The 12,670-nt window shown below is 39.1% G+C and overlaps 1 protein-coding gene and 1 pseudogene across 5 annotated transcripts in view; one reads left to right on the forward strand and one right to left on the reverse strand.

Moving 5' to 3' along the window:
* PHF20 (PHD finger protein 20) overlaps positions 1–12,670 on the forward strand; it is a 105,607-nt gene that overhangs the window by 25,225 nt on the left and 67,712 nt on the right. For all 5 annotated transcript variants that reach the window (XM_006921766.3, XM_025039990.1, XM_025039991.1 and 2 more), the window contains 2 exons: positions 8,672–8,843; positions 10,027–10,111. In XM_006921766.3, coding sequence (XP_006921828.1) covers positions 8,672–8,843; positions 10,027–10,111 — 257 coding nt within the window. The remainder of the gene's footprint in view (positions 1–8,671; positions 8,844–10,026; positions 10,112–12,670) is intronic.
* LOC112471075 lies at positions 11,261–11,379 on the reverse strand (annotated as a pseudogene).

Here is a 12,670-nt window from a genome sequence, read left to right on the forward strand (position 1 = left end):
TTTTTCTGCAGCTTAATAGTCAGCCTTTTGTTTTTCACTAAATGCAACTTCCATCTCCATCCCCTCTGGAGCAAAGGCTGGGGATGGCTTAGAATGTTACTTTTGTGCATAGAAGTCTTTTGCTTCTTCTGGTGTGTGCCCTGAACCAGGAATAGAGGCACACTCTGATTCTTGAAGTAAATGAGTGCTGTATATTTGCAGAAAGACTGTTCATATAGGGAAGAATCTGGAAGCAGCCTGAATGCCCAACCCGTGGGGGAAAGTTTAAGCAAATTCGTGGTTAAGACACCTTTGTGGACCTGTGTCATTACAAGGATATTTACTCGAGAAGTCGAATTAAAAGGCGCAGACTCTTCTCTGGGTTTAGTCAGATTTGGATACTGATCTTGGTCTACCTCTTCCTAGTCGTTCTATTTGAGACTCCATGTCCACAAATGCAGTGATAATACCAAGTCCTTAAGTCGTCACAGGATTGGGTAAAGATCCAGTGAGATACCTTATGTAAAGGCAGTTTATAACTCCTAGAGTAAGCTTATACACTTTAGTTATTAATAGCCACATTAGTAAAAGCTGACTGGTCAGAGTGGGAAATCAGGGAAATTGTTATCCTCTCTGGTTCCTCTCCACCCCCCCTCTGCCCCCCGCGCGCCCCGTGTCACATTTCTTCAGTTTGTATTTCTGTGGTGTGTGTGGGGGGACCCAGCAGATACCTGCCAGGGACTGTCTAGGTGCTCTAATTTAAACCTGTGCATAGTGTGTGTTGGGCAGCTTCATTTTACTCAGAAGCGGCCAAGACTCTGAGCAGCAAGCCTTCCTGAGACTTGAGGTCATGTGCTGTGGACGAACAACATTGTATCCTTTCCATAGACCTGTTGTGTTCTCTGCCTTCCTGGATATGAGTGTTAGCTTTCTCTGGCCCACAGTTTTCTCCTTTCCTTGGTGGAGCCTTAGGGCATGTTGGCTTATCTGGTATATTAGAGCAGTGTTTCCCACAAACATGAAGAATGGTGCCTCCAAAGATATACTATCTTTGGATCCTACTTTTAGTAGCAGAGCAAAATGCTCTTATGTTAGTTACTTATTGCTGTGTAACGACTTCTCTCAAAATTTAGTGGCCTAAAACAATACTAAACATTTATTATCCTCTCAGTGTCTGTAGGTCAGGAATTTAGGAGCAGCTGAACTGGAGGATTCTGGCTCCAGATCTCATGAGGGTTGCCATCTGAGGTGGCTTCCTCATTACCCTGGCAAGTTGGTGCTGGTTGCTGGCAGGAGACCTCAGTTCCTTGCCATGTGGATCTCTCCATAGGGCATCTAGAATGTTCTCATGACATAGCACCTGGCTTCTCTCAGAATGGGGAATCCAAGAAGCAGCAATGCTCTGTGTGTTAAAATATACATAACATAAAGTTTACCATTTTAACCATTTTAAATGTACAGTTCAATGACATTAGGTACATTCATATTGTTGTACAACCATCACCACTATTTATTTCCAGAGTTTTTTTTTATCTTTCCAGACTGAAACCCTGTACCCTTTAAACAGCAACTCCCCAGTCTCCATTTCCTCAGCCCCTAGTAACCACCATCCTACTTTCTGTCTCTTTGAATTTGACTATTCTAGATGTTTCTTATGTGTGGAATCATATAGTATTTGTCTTTTCGTGACTTACTTTTTTCACTTAGTATAATATTTTTAAGGTTCACCTGTGGTATAGCATATATCATAATTTCATTTCAAGGCTGAGTAATAAATATTTCATTGTTTGGTTTTATCACATTTTGTTTATCCATTCATCTGTCAATGGACACTGGGTTCCTTCTACTTTTTGACTATTGTGGATAATGCTGCAATGAACATTGGTGTACAGATATCTGTTCGAGTCTCTGCTTTCAGTTCTTCTGGGTGTACACCTAGAAGTAGAATTACAGCAGTGTTTTTTATAACCAAGCCTTGCAATCCAATGCCATCATTTCCACCACATTTTATTTGTTAGAAAGGAGGCCTCATTCAAGGGAAGGATAATTAGGCTCCACCTTTTAAAGGAAGGGGTGTCAATTGCAGACATTTTAAAGCTACTATAACTGCCTTTTTGAGAGTGATCATATAATGCTAGGTTAATTGCAAACACACACTAAAATTCTTTAGTATTACTTGATTGTATGGTTTTCATCTTGATCAGTACATCCCAACCTTTTTCATGTCATTGCTCACTTGTAATCCATTTGTGTCACCTCGGCTGGGAAGCTCTGATACGGATGGTCCAGATTATGGAAAGGCACAATAAAACGTTCTTCATGGAAACCTGATGGACCACCAGCTCTGTGCTCAACAACACCCAGTGGTCCATGAAACGGCTATTGGGAAACACTCATTTAGGGCATTTGTACAGTAGCTGTGGAATCCATAAGGTTCCTGTACAGCTCTCTGCGCAGAGTTACTGTTTCCTTTCTCACCTTCAGTTTCCTGCACTTCCTTGTCTTTTTTCGTGCTTCCCTTCCTCTACCTATGCTGATTTACTCATATTGCACACTTTCCCAGGAATACTCTCCAGCCTCACTGCCTCCTTGATCACCCAGAAAATGCCTATTCATCTTTCAGAATTGAGATTATTGCCCTAGGTTCCTCTGTACTCTACTCTAACTTCGTCTGTTGTTGCACCTGTAATACTTTATTACAATTATTTGTGTATGTAGACACGTTTATTCTCTCTGAGAATACTGAAGAGACACATGCCTTTAGGGTCTCCTAGGGAAGCAAGATATAAACATAAGCAAGTAAACAGAAACAAATGAAATAATTGCAGATTGGGGTAAATGCTATGAAGGAAGCAAGTGGGAAACTGACACAGACTGGAAGGAGATGGGGGCTACTTGAGATAGTGTAGTCAGGGATTCTGAGGCTGCAGGAGGGGAAGGCTATTGCCTGGAAGAGTGGGCAGGGGAAGTGTTGCAGGTAAAGTGAGGAGACTAGGTGTGGTAAGCTGTATGGTATGTCAGAGGAAATATGTCATGTAACATAGAGTCTGGCTCCTTCTGCCAACTGCTATGATCACACATCTTCATATATTTGGCTCTGTATCCTTCCTGGCCCACACACTTCCTGGCCCAGATTAGATTCTCAGAAAATGTCTGAAATTGATGAATTTCTCTTCTGATTTTTGTCTATTCTACTTTTCCCTTTATGTTTGATTGGCTCCATGGGCCTTCTGTGGCTTTTTGGTTGGCTTAGTGACCAGTTACACCACTTGCTTAAAGTGTTACCATAGTAACCTAATTTGCTGTGAAGTTGAGATTATCTGACTTTTCCAAGTTGAACTTTGGATAAATATGAGTTCTTGATACTTTTTGGCCTTTGAAAGAAAGCTTGTTGGTTACTAATTTAATTTTCTCATGGCGACCTCAGCACATGTGCATATATCCCTTCCAATTTGACAGTTTTCTTACTGGGATCTGCTTGTTAGACATCTACAACATGGATATCATTGGTTATTTTGATGATTCACCTTGGTTTGTGTGTGTATTCCTATTGCTGTTTTGTGGCTCTAGGTATTCATAATCATATCTTCTTAAAAATTAGATCTGATGAACATTTATTGAATGCCTAATTTATGCAGAATACTCTGGAAGAAATTTAAACATTTAGCAAACACCTGTCCTTGTCAGGTTCAGCACAAGTGCTAAGTCGTTTTCTCTAAAGCCACTTTCCCGTTTCTCCTCCAGTACCTTATGAAAAAATTTAAAGTGAGTTTCCACTAAGTTGCTGCCTCTGAGGATGGTGAGTATAGGAAGTAGATTTGGATAATTAAGGAAGAGATTAGGAAGTGAGTCGTAGGAAATGTACTTTAAAAAGAGAAGGGTCCATTCAGGTGCTTTAGAGGGGCTGGGGGAGAACATGCAGAAACGTAGACTGTCCAGCCCAGGTGTGCCGTGGAAAGACAATACCTCTCTCCCATCTGATCCTGGTTATGGGGTATAGGCAGGCCAGATATTTCCAGGGCTATACTCCCTTACTCTTTTCCCTTCAGAGATGGAATGTTCTTGGTCTGTTTGCTTGCAGAGAGGAGTGGGGAAATTCTGAGGATTCTACTACACTTCTCTTGGTCTCTTCCCACCCTAGATGTCCTGATGTTTGGTCGTCTATTTTGTATCTCTAGCAGTTTGTCTCAGAAAGCAAACTTAGGAATATTTGTTGAATAATGGAATCAATAGGGCATAGATTCTGCCCTATAAAGTGCTTAGCAGTCTCATATTTTATTTGTATTTGCCATTTAAAGTCCTGTTTGTGACTTGAGTTTGAAATGTTTTTGAGTCTTAAGCTCTTTTCTTCAAAGGAAAACTGTTGATTTTGAATACTTAAATTGTATCTGATGATCATTTCAAACTCTCTTATTGGTTTAGGCAAAATTAACTCAAGAACAGGTAGAAAAGTTGACCAGACTATTAACCATAGAAGTAATGGAACAGGTAGATAAAGAGACCTAACTTATGAAAAGGCCCCAGAGTAAGTTGTTTCACAGAAAATGAAATAAAGCTGCTTAGTCTATTCTATGAGGTTAGCATAGCCTAATACTAAAACTGGGCAGAAAGGGCATAATACAAATCTTACTTATAAAAGAGACAACAAAACTTGTCAATAATATACTAGAACTCCAAACAGACACATGTTAATGAATGACACACACAACCAAATATGACTTATTTTAGCAGGGTAATGATAATAAATTTAGGAAATGTTATTTTCTTATAGGATAAGAGAGAAAAGCTCTGTAATTATCTTGACAAAGTCTCAAAACCTATTCTTGATGAAACCTTGGTAAATTAGGGATAGAGGATAACTTCACATATTTTATTAAAGTTCTTACACTTAACGATGAAATACTGGAGACATTTTCATTAAAGAGAAGGATGCTGATTATCTGCTAATTTTCAGCATCATCTTAGAAGCAATGATTAATATGATAACAAGAAAAATAAATGGCAAGTATCAATATTGAAAATGAGAGAGTATCATAATTTGAATATACGATAGTGCATGTGGACAGTGCAAAGGAATTAACTGTTAAAACATTGGATAGAGTTTGAATGGTTCAAAAAATAGTGTAACAATTTGATATCTGCCCATTAAATGCTTTTCAAAACTTTAAATTTAGAAGTATTTACTTTTACTTAGAAGTATTATTAACTAATTCCATTCTTGTTAACCTTGCCACATCTTCTCAAGCTCCACTTATAGTTGTCTGGATATTAAGTTGAATCAATAAAATTAGCATTTTTGTAGGTAAAAAGCAGTTGATTATTAGCATTTTCATGGGATTCCCCCTAATAGTTTTTAAACTTAATTAATTCATGTGGCATGTTTTCCTCAAGGGCAGGGAGCAGAACACATATGTCTTATAATCCCTTCTAAGACCTGGAAAGTCACTTCATAAAGTTCTGTTGACTGATGAAGTTGAGCTGTTCCCAAGGCAACTAGCAGTTGTGATCCACCATGTCTTAACTGGGTTGATTTCTAAGATCAGCTGTGTCTCTGTTCTCCGAAATGCAGTTGAATTTCTCCATCCTCCATGAGTGACTTGCATCCTTGTCATACTTCAGGGAAGTAGGAAGAACCACCTTCTCCTTAGAAGACCTTGCTGGCCCCTTGGTTACTGTTGATCCTTTCGGAGAGTTTTGTGTAGTCTGCAGGTAGTGGGATGCCTGTGCCCTGTGGAGTTTTTTGAGCAAGGGAGAAGCTTTAGGGTAGCCGAGGGCCCAGAGATCCTTCAGACTCCAAGTATGTGCAGTAGAGTTGCTAGCCTAGGAATTCGGAATTGCTTCTGTGGATCCAGACTTACCAGACTTTTAAAAGGCACTGGCTAGTGCAAGCTCAAAAGAATTTTGGGTTTATCCTGAGGTTACCAACTTTTTATTTTGCGAAATAAGGATATTTAAAATAAGTATATAATTATATACATTTTATAGTTAATACATGCTCATGGTACGGCATTCAAAACATACAAAAGGATATACATTGAATAAAATAAGTCTCATACTTCCTCTCCAGTTTCTTAACTATCCAGTTCCCCTCCCAAGAGGCAAACCGGTTGCTTGATCATCCTTCCAGAGATAGCCCACGCATGTAAAAACAGGTACGAATGTATTGGCTCTCTCCCCTCCCCCAAATGAATAATAGTTCATTCAGTACTGTTTTGCATCTTGCATCTTGAGTTGTTGGTCCCCCCGCTATGCACACACTTTTCGTAGTAATTAAAAAAAACAAAATAGTGTATAGAGAGCCACCTCATTCTTTTTAATGGCTACATAATTTTAGTAAGGGTATTAAAAACAATTACCATTGTTTTAATTAAAAAATACATTTAAGCACCAAAAGTTAGAAAGAATGTGATTTTTGTATAAAGAAGAGTTCTGTCAATTAAATAAATTTAATTTTGTGAAAAATTAATTTTGTGCATTGGCCCAAAGACTTGATTTGAAAACTATTACTAGAGATAGTAAACCATTAAAGAAAGGGCTTTGAATAGGAGTGTTTTAGGGCAGGTCGTGTTATCTTTAGAGAGGCTTACCAGTCTCTGGTAGGCTGAATGATAGGGCCAGAGGAATATAATTAAGGTATCCATGTCCCTCTCTCCATTTTACAGAGGACCCTCTTTTGTCTCCTGCAATTGTACTACTCAGTTCATCAGATCGTACAATTAGCCATTCTGCTGTCAAGACATCCTGTGTTTATAGCAACTGTATGTCAGTTGGATTAGAGTAGGGAGACTAGTTTCAGGGCTGTTTATTCCTTCTGTTGATATTTTTGAGCAACTAATGCATGCATAATAGAATTAGGAATATTGAAAAGCATATCCTATCTGTCCTATGTGAGAAATACCAACATGAAGTGATGGAGGCCTAAACTTAGTGACTGAAATTGGAATGGGTAGCTAGAGTTCGAGAGCCTTGGGATTGAAGAATTGTTAGGACATGTGACCTTTGGGAAGACTAGGAAGAGTGGAATTTATATGCTGAACATTTATTGAATGCCCAGTATCTGCAGCCTACTGTGATAAACACCAAGCAAACTGCCTTAGAGGATACTAGGGTAGGATTGCAGAGGACACAGTATACAGACACAAGGAACAGGCCTATTCATGTAGGTAGGACATATTTATTATGCAGGGTACTAGGTGCTAGATACAAGAAAGGAAGGAAATGTGCAAAATCCAAGTTGTAGGGAGAAAATATCGGTAGGATCTAAATTTTCTGTCTAGAATAACAGTCTGATTAATATAAGAGAGCACTTGCATGCAATATTTATTTTTCTTTACTTTTAACCATTTATTTATTTTTGGAATAAGCAATACATTTCTGTGGTTGAAAAATGAAGAAGTATTGAAAGGTATACTGCAAAAAGTCTCCCTCTCGCTTTTGTCCCTCCCTGCCCCCATACCCACTTCCCCTCTTGTATCAGTCAGGTTTACAAATGCTGGAAACAGAAACCACTCTGGGTACTTGAACCATAAAATGATTTAACACAAGAAATTGGGTACTTAAAAAATTGTTGGAAGAGGTGGAGGAATGGAGCTCAAAGAGACTGCTCTTAGAGTATCAGTTTGGAGAACTTACCACTGAAGCTGTGAACTGGAGGTCAAGAAGCCACCACTGCCACTGCCACGTCCACCACTGCTGCTTGACACTCAGGAAGCCAGTGACTAGACATTATCCCCTTGCTACTGCAGACCAGCACATCAGTGTTACCTGAAGTGTGTTTAGAGCTCTTAAGCTCTAGCTTCACCTACTGAATCAGAATCTGCATTTTAACAAGATGTCCTGATGATTTGTATTACATGAAAGTTTGAGAGGCCTTGCACTGGAGCTTTGGGTCTGGCCATTACAGTTGCCTCCAAACCCACAAGTCTGTGTGACCTTGACTACCATTTGTAAAGGAGTTAGGGAAATGTAGTTGTTGGTTTCCTCAGCTGTCAGTCCAGAAGGAGGGTAGAATGGAGATTGAAAGAGCCCATCTTCTGAACTGACCATACTTCCACAAGTAACCGTTGTTAGTTTCTTGTGCATCTTTCTAGATATTTTATGCATATTTAGGCAGATATGAATATATATTTTTCATTAAAAAAAAACACAGTAGCCTACCATATACATTGTTCTGCACCTTGCTCTTTTCATTTAATATTTCATCTTGGGAGAACTTTCCATATCATGACATAGAACCATCTTGTTCTTTTTAACAACGGCATGGTATTCCGCTTTATGGTTACGACATTCTTAAAATTGAGACTGTCTAATACAATCTGGTTGCATGATCATTCCGATTTATTGGCACATGTAAAATATAATGTTTACTTCCTGTCTCCTTTGTGCTCAGGTCTTATGTGTTTGTCATCTTGTTTAATTTGCACTACAGCTGAATATGTTGGGTGTCCTTCCTCCACTTCTCATGAGAGAACTTTGTAAGGTTAACTTAATAATTCATAAACTAAGGAATAGCAAGGCTGAGATTTGTACCCCACGTCTGTTAGCCTTCATAATTTGTGATTTTACCCAGTTATGCAGAGCTTCTAAATGGTAGTGTTTATTTAGTAATTTGGTAACCTACTCCTTTGGGAAGAGGTTTTAGATATTTTGGATGGATATTAAAGGCATTTCAAATTTTTTTTTTCTGACTCAGGTATCCAGCTCACATAGAAGATATTGATTACGAAGAAGGAAAAGTACTCATCCATTTCAAGCGTTGGAACCATCGCTACGATGAGTGGTTCTGCTGGGACAGTCCTTATTTACGCCCTTTAGAGAAAATACAGCTAAGGAAAGAGGGCTTACATGAAGAGGAAGGATCTTCTGTGAGTAACTGATCTGGGAAGTTCTGTAATGAGCTGGATCAGACATTGGGTACTTTATGTTCCAGCCTTTGATGTTGAGTGTGAAAGTCAGTAGCAGCTGGGGACCGATCTTTATTTAGGCCTTTAGTTGCAACCCTGAGATCTCCAGGGCACCTGGGACTCTTAAAGAATCTCAGTTGTCATCGGCTTATATGATGTTATTGATGTGACAACTCATAAACTAATTTGGTTAAGATTGCATTGATGCTGAACAGGGACCTTATGTCTGTCTTTTATATCACTGTATCCCTTTGGGTCATTTATTAAGCTGATCTGCTCTTTGAACATTTATTAAACAATCATTCCATGTGGAGTACTGTACCAGCTTTATATCAAGGTCTTTTATAAGCCCTTGAAAAACTTGAAATTGATTGGACACTGTTCCTGTTTTCTAAATTTCATCACTATGCTTGGAACTTTTATTGACTTCAGAATAAAGGATGACGTATTAGTTTTGAGTTTTCTAAAGAGACATTGAGACATCTGTAGAGATCCTGCTGCCTTTGGATCTGACTCAGCCCTGGATTCTGTTTTCCATTATAAGTCTGACCAGGGAACTTGAACTCTTGCTAGTCTCCCTTCCCCACCCCCGTCGCCCCTCCCCCCCAACTTGAGATTACTCACTATTGTCCAATTTGATTGCTCAATATTTATTCTTCAGAATATATCAATGCAAACTGTGTCTTCAAAATATATCATACTGAGAAAACAGTATGAACTATTAGAGATGAATGGGTGCTTCCTTTGGCAAAAGACCCTTTCAAAGTGTGGGTGGCTTAAATGGCATGAATGCTACTTCCCTCAAAATGAAGTAGCCTCGTTCCTTCCAGCTTATATACTGGGTGTGTTCCTGGGTCGTACTGGGACTTTAGACTAGTATTCATGGACAGAGTAGGATTATCATCAGTGCTGTGCTGCACTGCCCACCCCTCCTAGATGACATCTCCTAGGAAGAGTCTTATGTCCAGCCCTTTTGTTTTGACTTCTAGTACTGAAATGCAGAAATATCTTTCTTCATCCCAGTAGCCATTTCCCTTTCCCACTCTTATGAATTCTAGTCTCTTTTATGAATTCTGGTACTGTGTGTGCCCTGTGAAATTGGATTGGTAACAGGATCTTTTTTTTTTTTTTTAATGTTTTTTAGGGATTTCAGATAAATGAGCAGGTCCTTGCTTGCTGGTCTGATTGTCGTTTTTATCCAGCCAAAGTCACTGCTGTTAACAAGGATGGTAAGGCATTTGAGTTGTAATTATTTTTACTCATGACTTGGGGAGTTTGTATTAGAGTTTGATAGTAGTATATTTTCAGTATATATGTATTGCCTGGGAATCCTCTTTAAGTTAATCATTGTGTCAGGAGTTAGGAAGAAATTACAAATGGAGAGACAGCTGGGTTAAATATGGTAGTTTGAGTCTTTGCCTTCTAAATTTTAGTCATATTTTTCTAAACTAGTCATGGTTCATCTGTCACTCTGCTGGGAAATGTGTAGGTTCTTGCTGTCTAGGAGTTCCTAATGTAATTGATAAAGTAAGCCCCAAATATTCCTTTTACTTATTTGTGAATAGCCTGTATTTTAAACCTTTTCTATCAGTATGATTATGGTATATTCATGATCTCTGTAGTGAATATTTAGGTTAATCAGGCCTCTTAGTACTAATCTTAGGAGTGACTATAAGGCCAGATTGGCTTTTTATTCAGTGAAGTCATTCAAGCACTTAGCACTCTGCTAAATTCAGGACCTTGGCCTGACCAAGAAGTTTTGTCTGAGAATGTACTGAAATGGTCAAAAAATGAACATACATTAGCATGTAGCAGAAATTTCAGTTTCTCTGTTGCTACATTCGCCCCACCTGCTCCCCACCAGCCGTTAGACTAGCGTGGGTTAATAGATGTGGGCTAACTCATGTGCCAATGTTGGTTATCCTTCAAGCACAGCCCTCTTGCCTTTAGGCCTCTAAAGCAAGGTTGTATCTTCTAAGTTGTCTAAGCTGTTACTGCTCTTTCAGTTCATGGTTGAGTAAGTCTTTTTGGATAGTCCTTTGTTTCCTTAAATTACTTTTATAAGCTTGTGTTCAAAGTAAAATCTTGTTACTACTATTCTTATGTATCATATTAACCTAAAAACTTATTTTAGAGAAAAGCTTATGTTATTAAACTGCCTCAAATCATTTAGTAAAAGATATAGTTTACTTTTTTTTAATCTTATTTTTTATTTTTTTAGGCGAGGCAACCCTTGATTGACCTCACAGATTGCAAAGACCTTGTCAGCTTACAATTCCTTCTTTATCTGTCTATCTGTCTGTCTGTCTGTCTATCTATCTATCTATCTATCTATCTATTTATAGTATCTATCTATCTATCTATCTATTTATTTTACACGCCTACAGCACCTGGTCTTCCTAGGTGGTCTCCCATCCAAGTTCTAACTAGGCCCAACCCTGCTTAGCTTCCGAGATCAGACGGGATCGGGCTTGTTCAGGGTAGCATGGCCATAGACCGTAGTTTACTTTTTCAGTCTCATTTTTAAGATTAATAATTTTTTCTGCTCTTAGTGATTTAAATTATATAATATGAAATACAGGTGTTCTTCGCATACATAGATGTGTTCCTGAAAGTCTCTTAGGTTGATTTATTCTGATCAAGTCATGTTTCCCCTCCAATAGTATCCACTGGAGGTGTGCCCCTTAAGAAAATGGCTGTCCCTTAGAGCAAATGGGAGTTGTGGAAAGTAAATGGATAACACTGTAAGACAAAGGAGGTAGCAGAAAAGAAGCAACATTTCTCTTTTGTTCCAGTGATATTCCAGAGTCACATGGAGGACAGATGAGAGGAAGGGAATTGGATAAAGGTGTGGCAGAGGAGGGGCGGATTGAGGAAGGAAGTGTTGGAGGACCCCTGGGAGCTGTCTCACAGTGAGGAAGGGAGTATCTTGGTGGAGGCAGTGAAGACTTAGGAACCTACTGTTTGTATCTGATATCTGCAGAGCCCAGAGGTTGGCATCATAGATAAAAAAAAAACAAATCTAGTTCAAGGCAGAATGAAGCAGGTATTGAGATAGAGCCACCAGTAGGAGGCAGGGCGGGAGCAGATGGTGCCGATAAATCATAAGGGGAGTAGGGAGGGACCCCTGTCTACAGTTAATGGTTTTTTTGTGTGGGTAAGTCTGAAATCTTTTGAAATAATCACTTAAGGACTAAAAGTCATTGGCCACATTATTAGCCATAGTTATTTAAGATTTTTAAATGTCTTTTAAACTAGGCACTAGAGCTGTACAGTTGTTTAAAAAAACTTTTCAGATTATTTCCTCCGTGAGCTAAAATTATAGGAGGAAGAGGCTTGAGGTAATCCTCGTTCGTTGAAAGGTCATTTGCTGCCCTAGTGTGTGGGTTCTGTAAGGTCCGAATTCTGTCCGGTGAATTTTGGTTAATTGAAGGAGACTGAAAGTGAGTGGAGATTTCTGTTAAGACCTGTTTTCTTGAGTTCTTGAGTCTGAAGTCCGGTATTATGCTGCTACCCTTTACTGGTTCTTGAGTCTAATTGGAAGAGGGGAGGAGAGGAAGAACTGGGGGAGGGGAAGTTCTAAAAGTTAGTGGAACGGGCTGGGTGGTCTTGTGAGGGAAAGCTTGTCTTTGTGAGATCTCAGATATTTTGAGATGAGATAATGAGCCTTAGGTGCTGCTTTTGGGTTAGATTTTATCTATGAGAGTCAGCAGACAGTTTCTAATTCATCGTGATTTATTCTGGCAATTGCAGGATTGGGAGGGACAGTGTTGGGCTCTCTTTGCACT

This window comes from Pteropus alecto, unplaced genomic scaffold (genome assembly GCF_000325575.1).
Source record: "Pteropus alecto unplaced genomic scaffold, ASM32557v1 scaffold45, whole genome shotgun sequence".
In the NCBI taxonomy this organism is placed as follows: domain Eukaryota; kingdom Metazoa; phylum Chordata; class Mammalia; order Chiroptera; family Pteropodidae; genus Pteropus; species Pteropus alecto.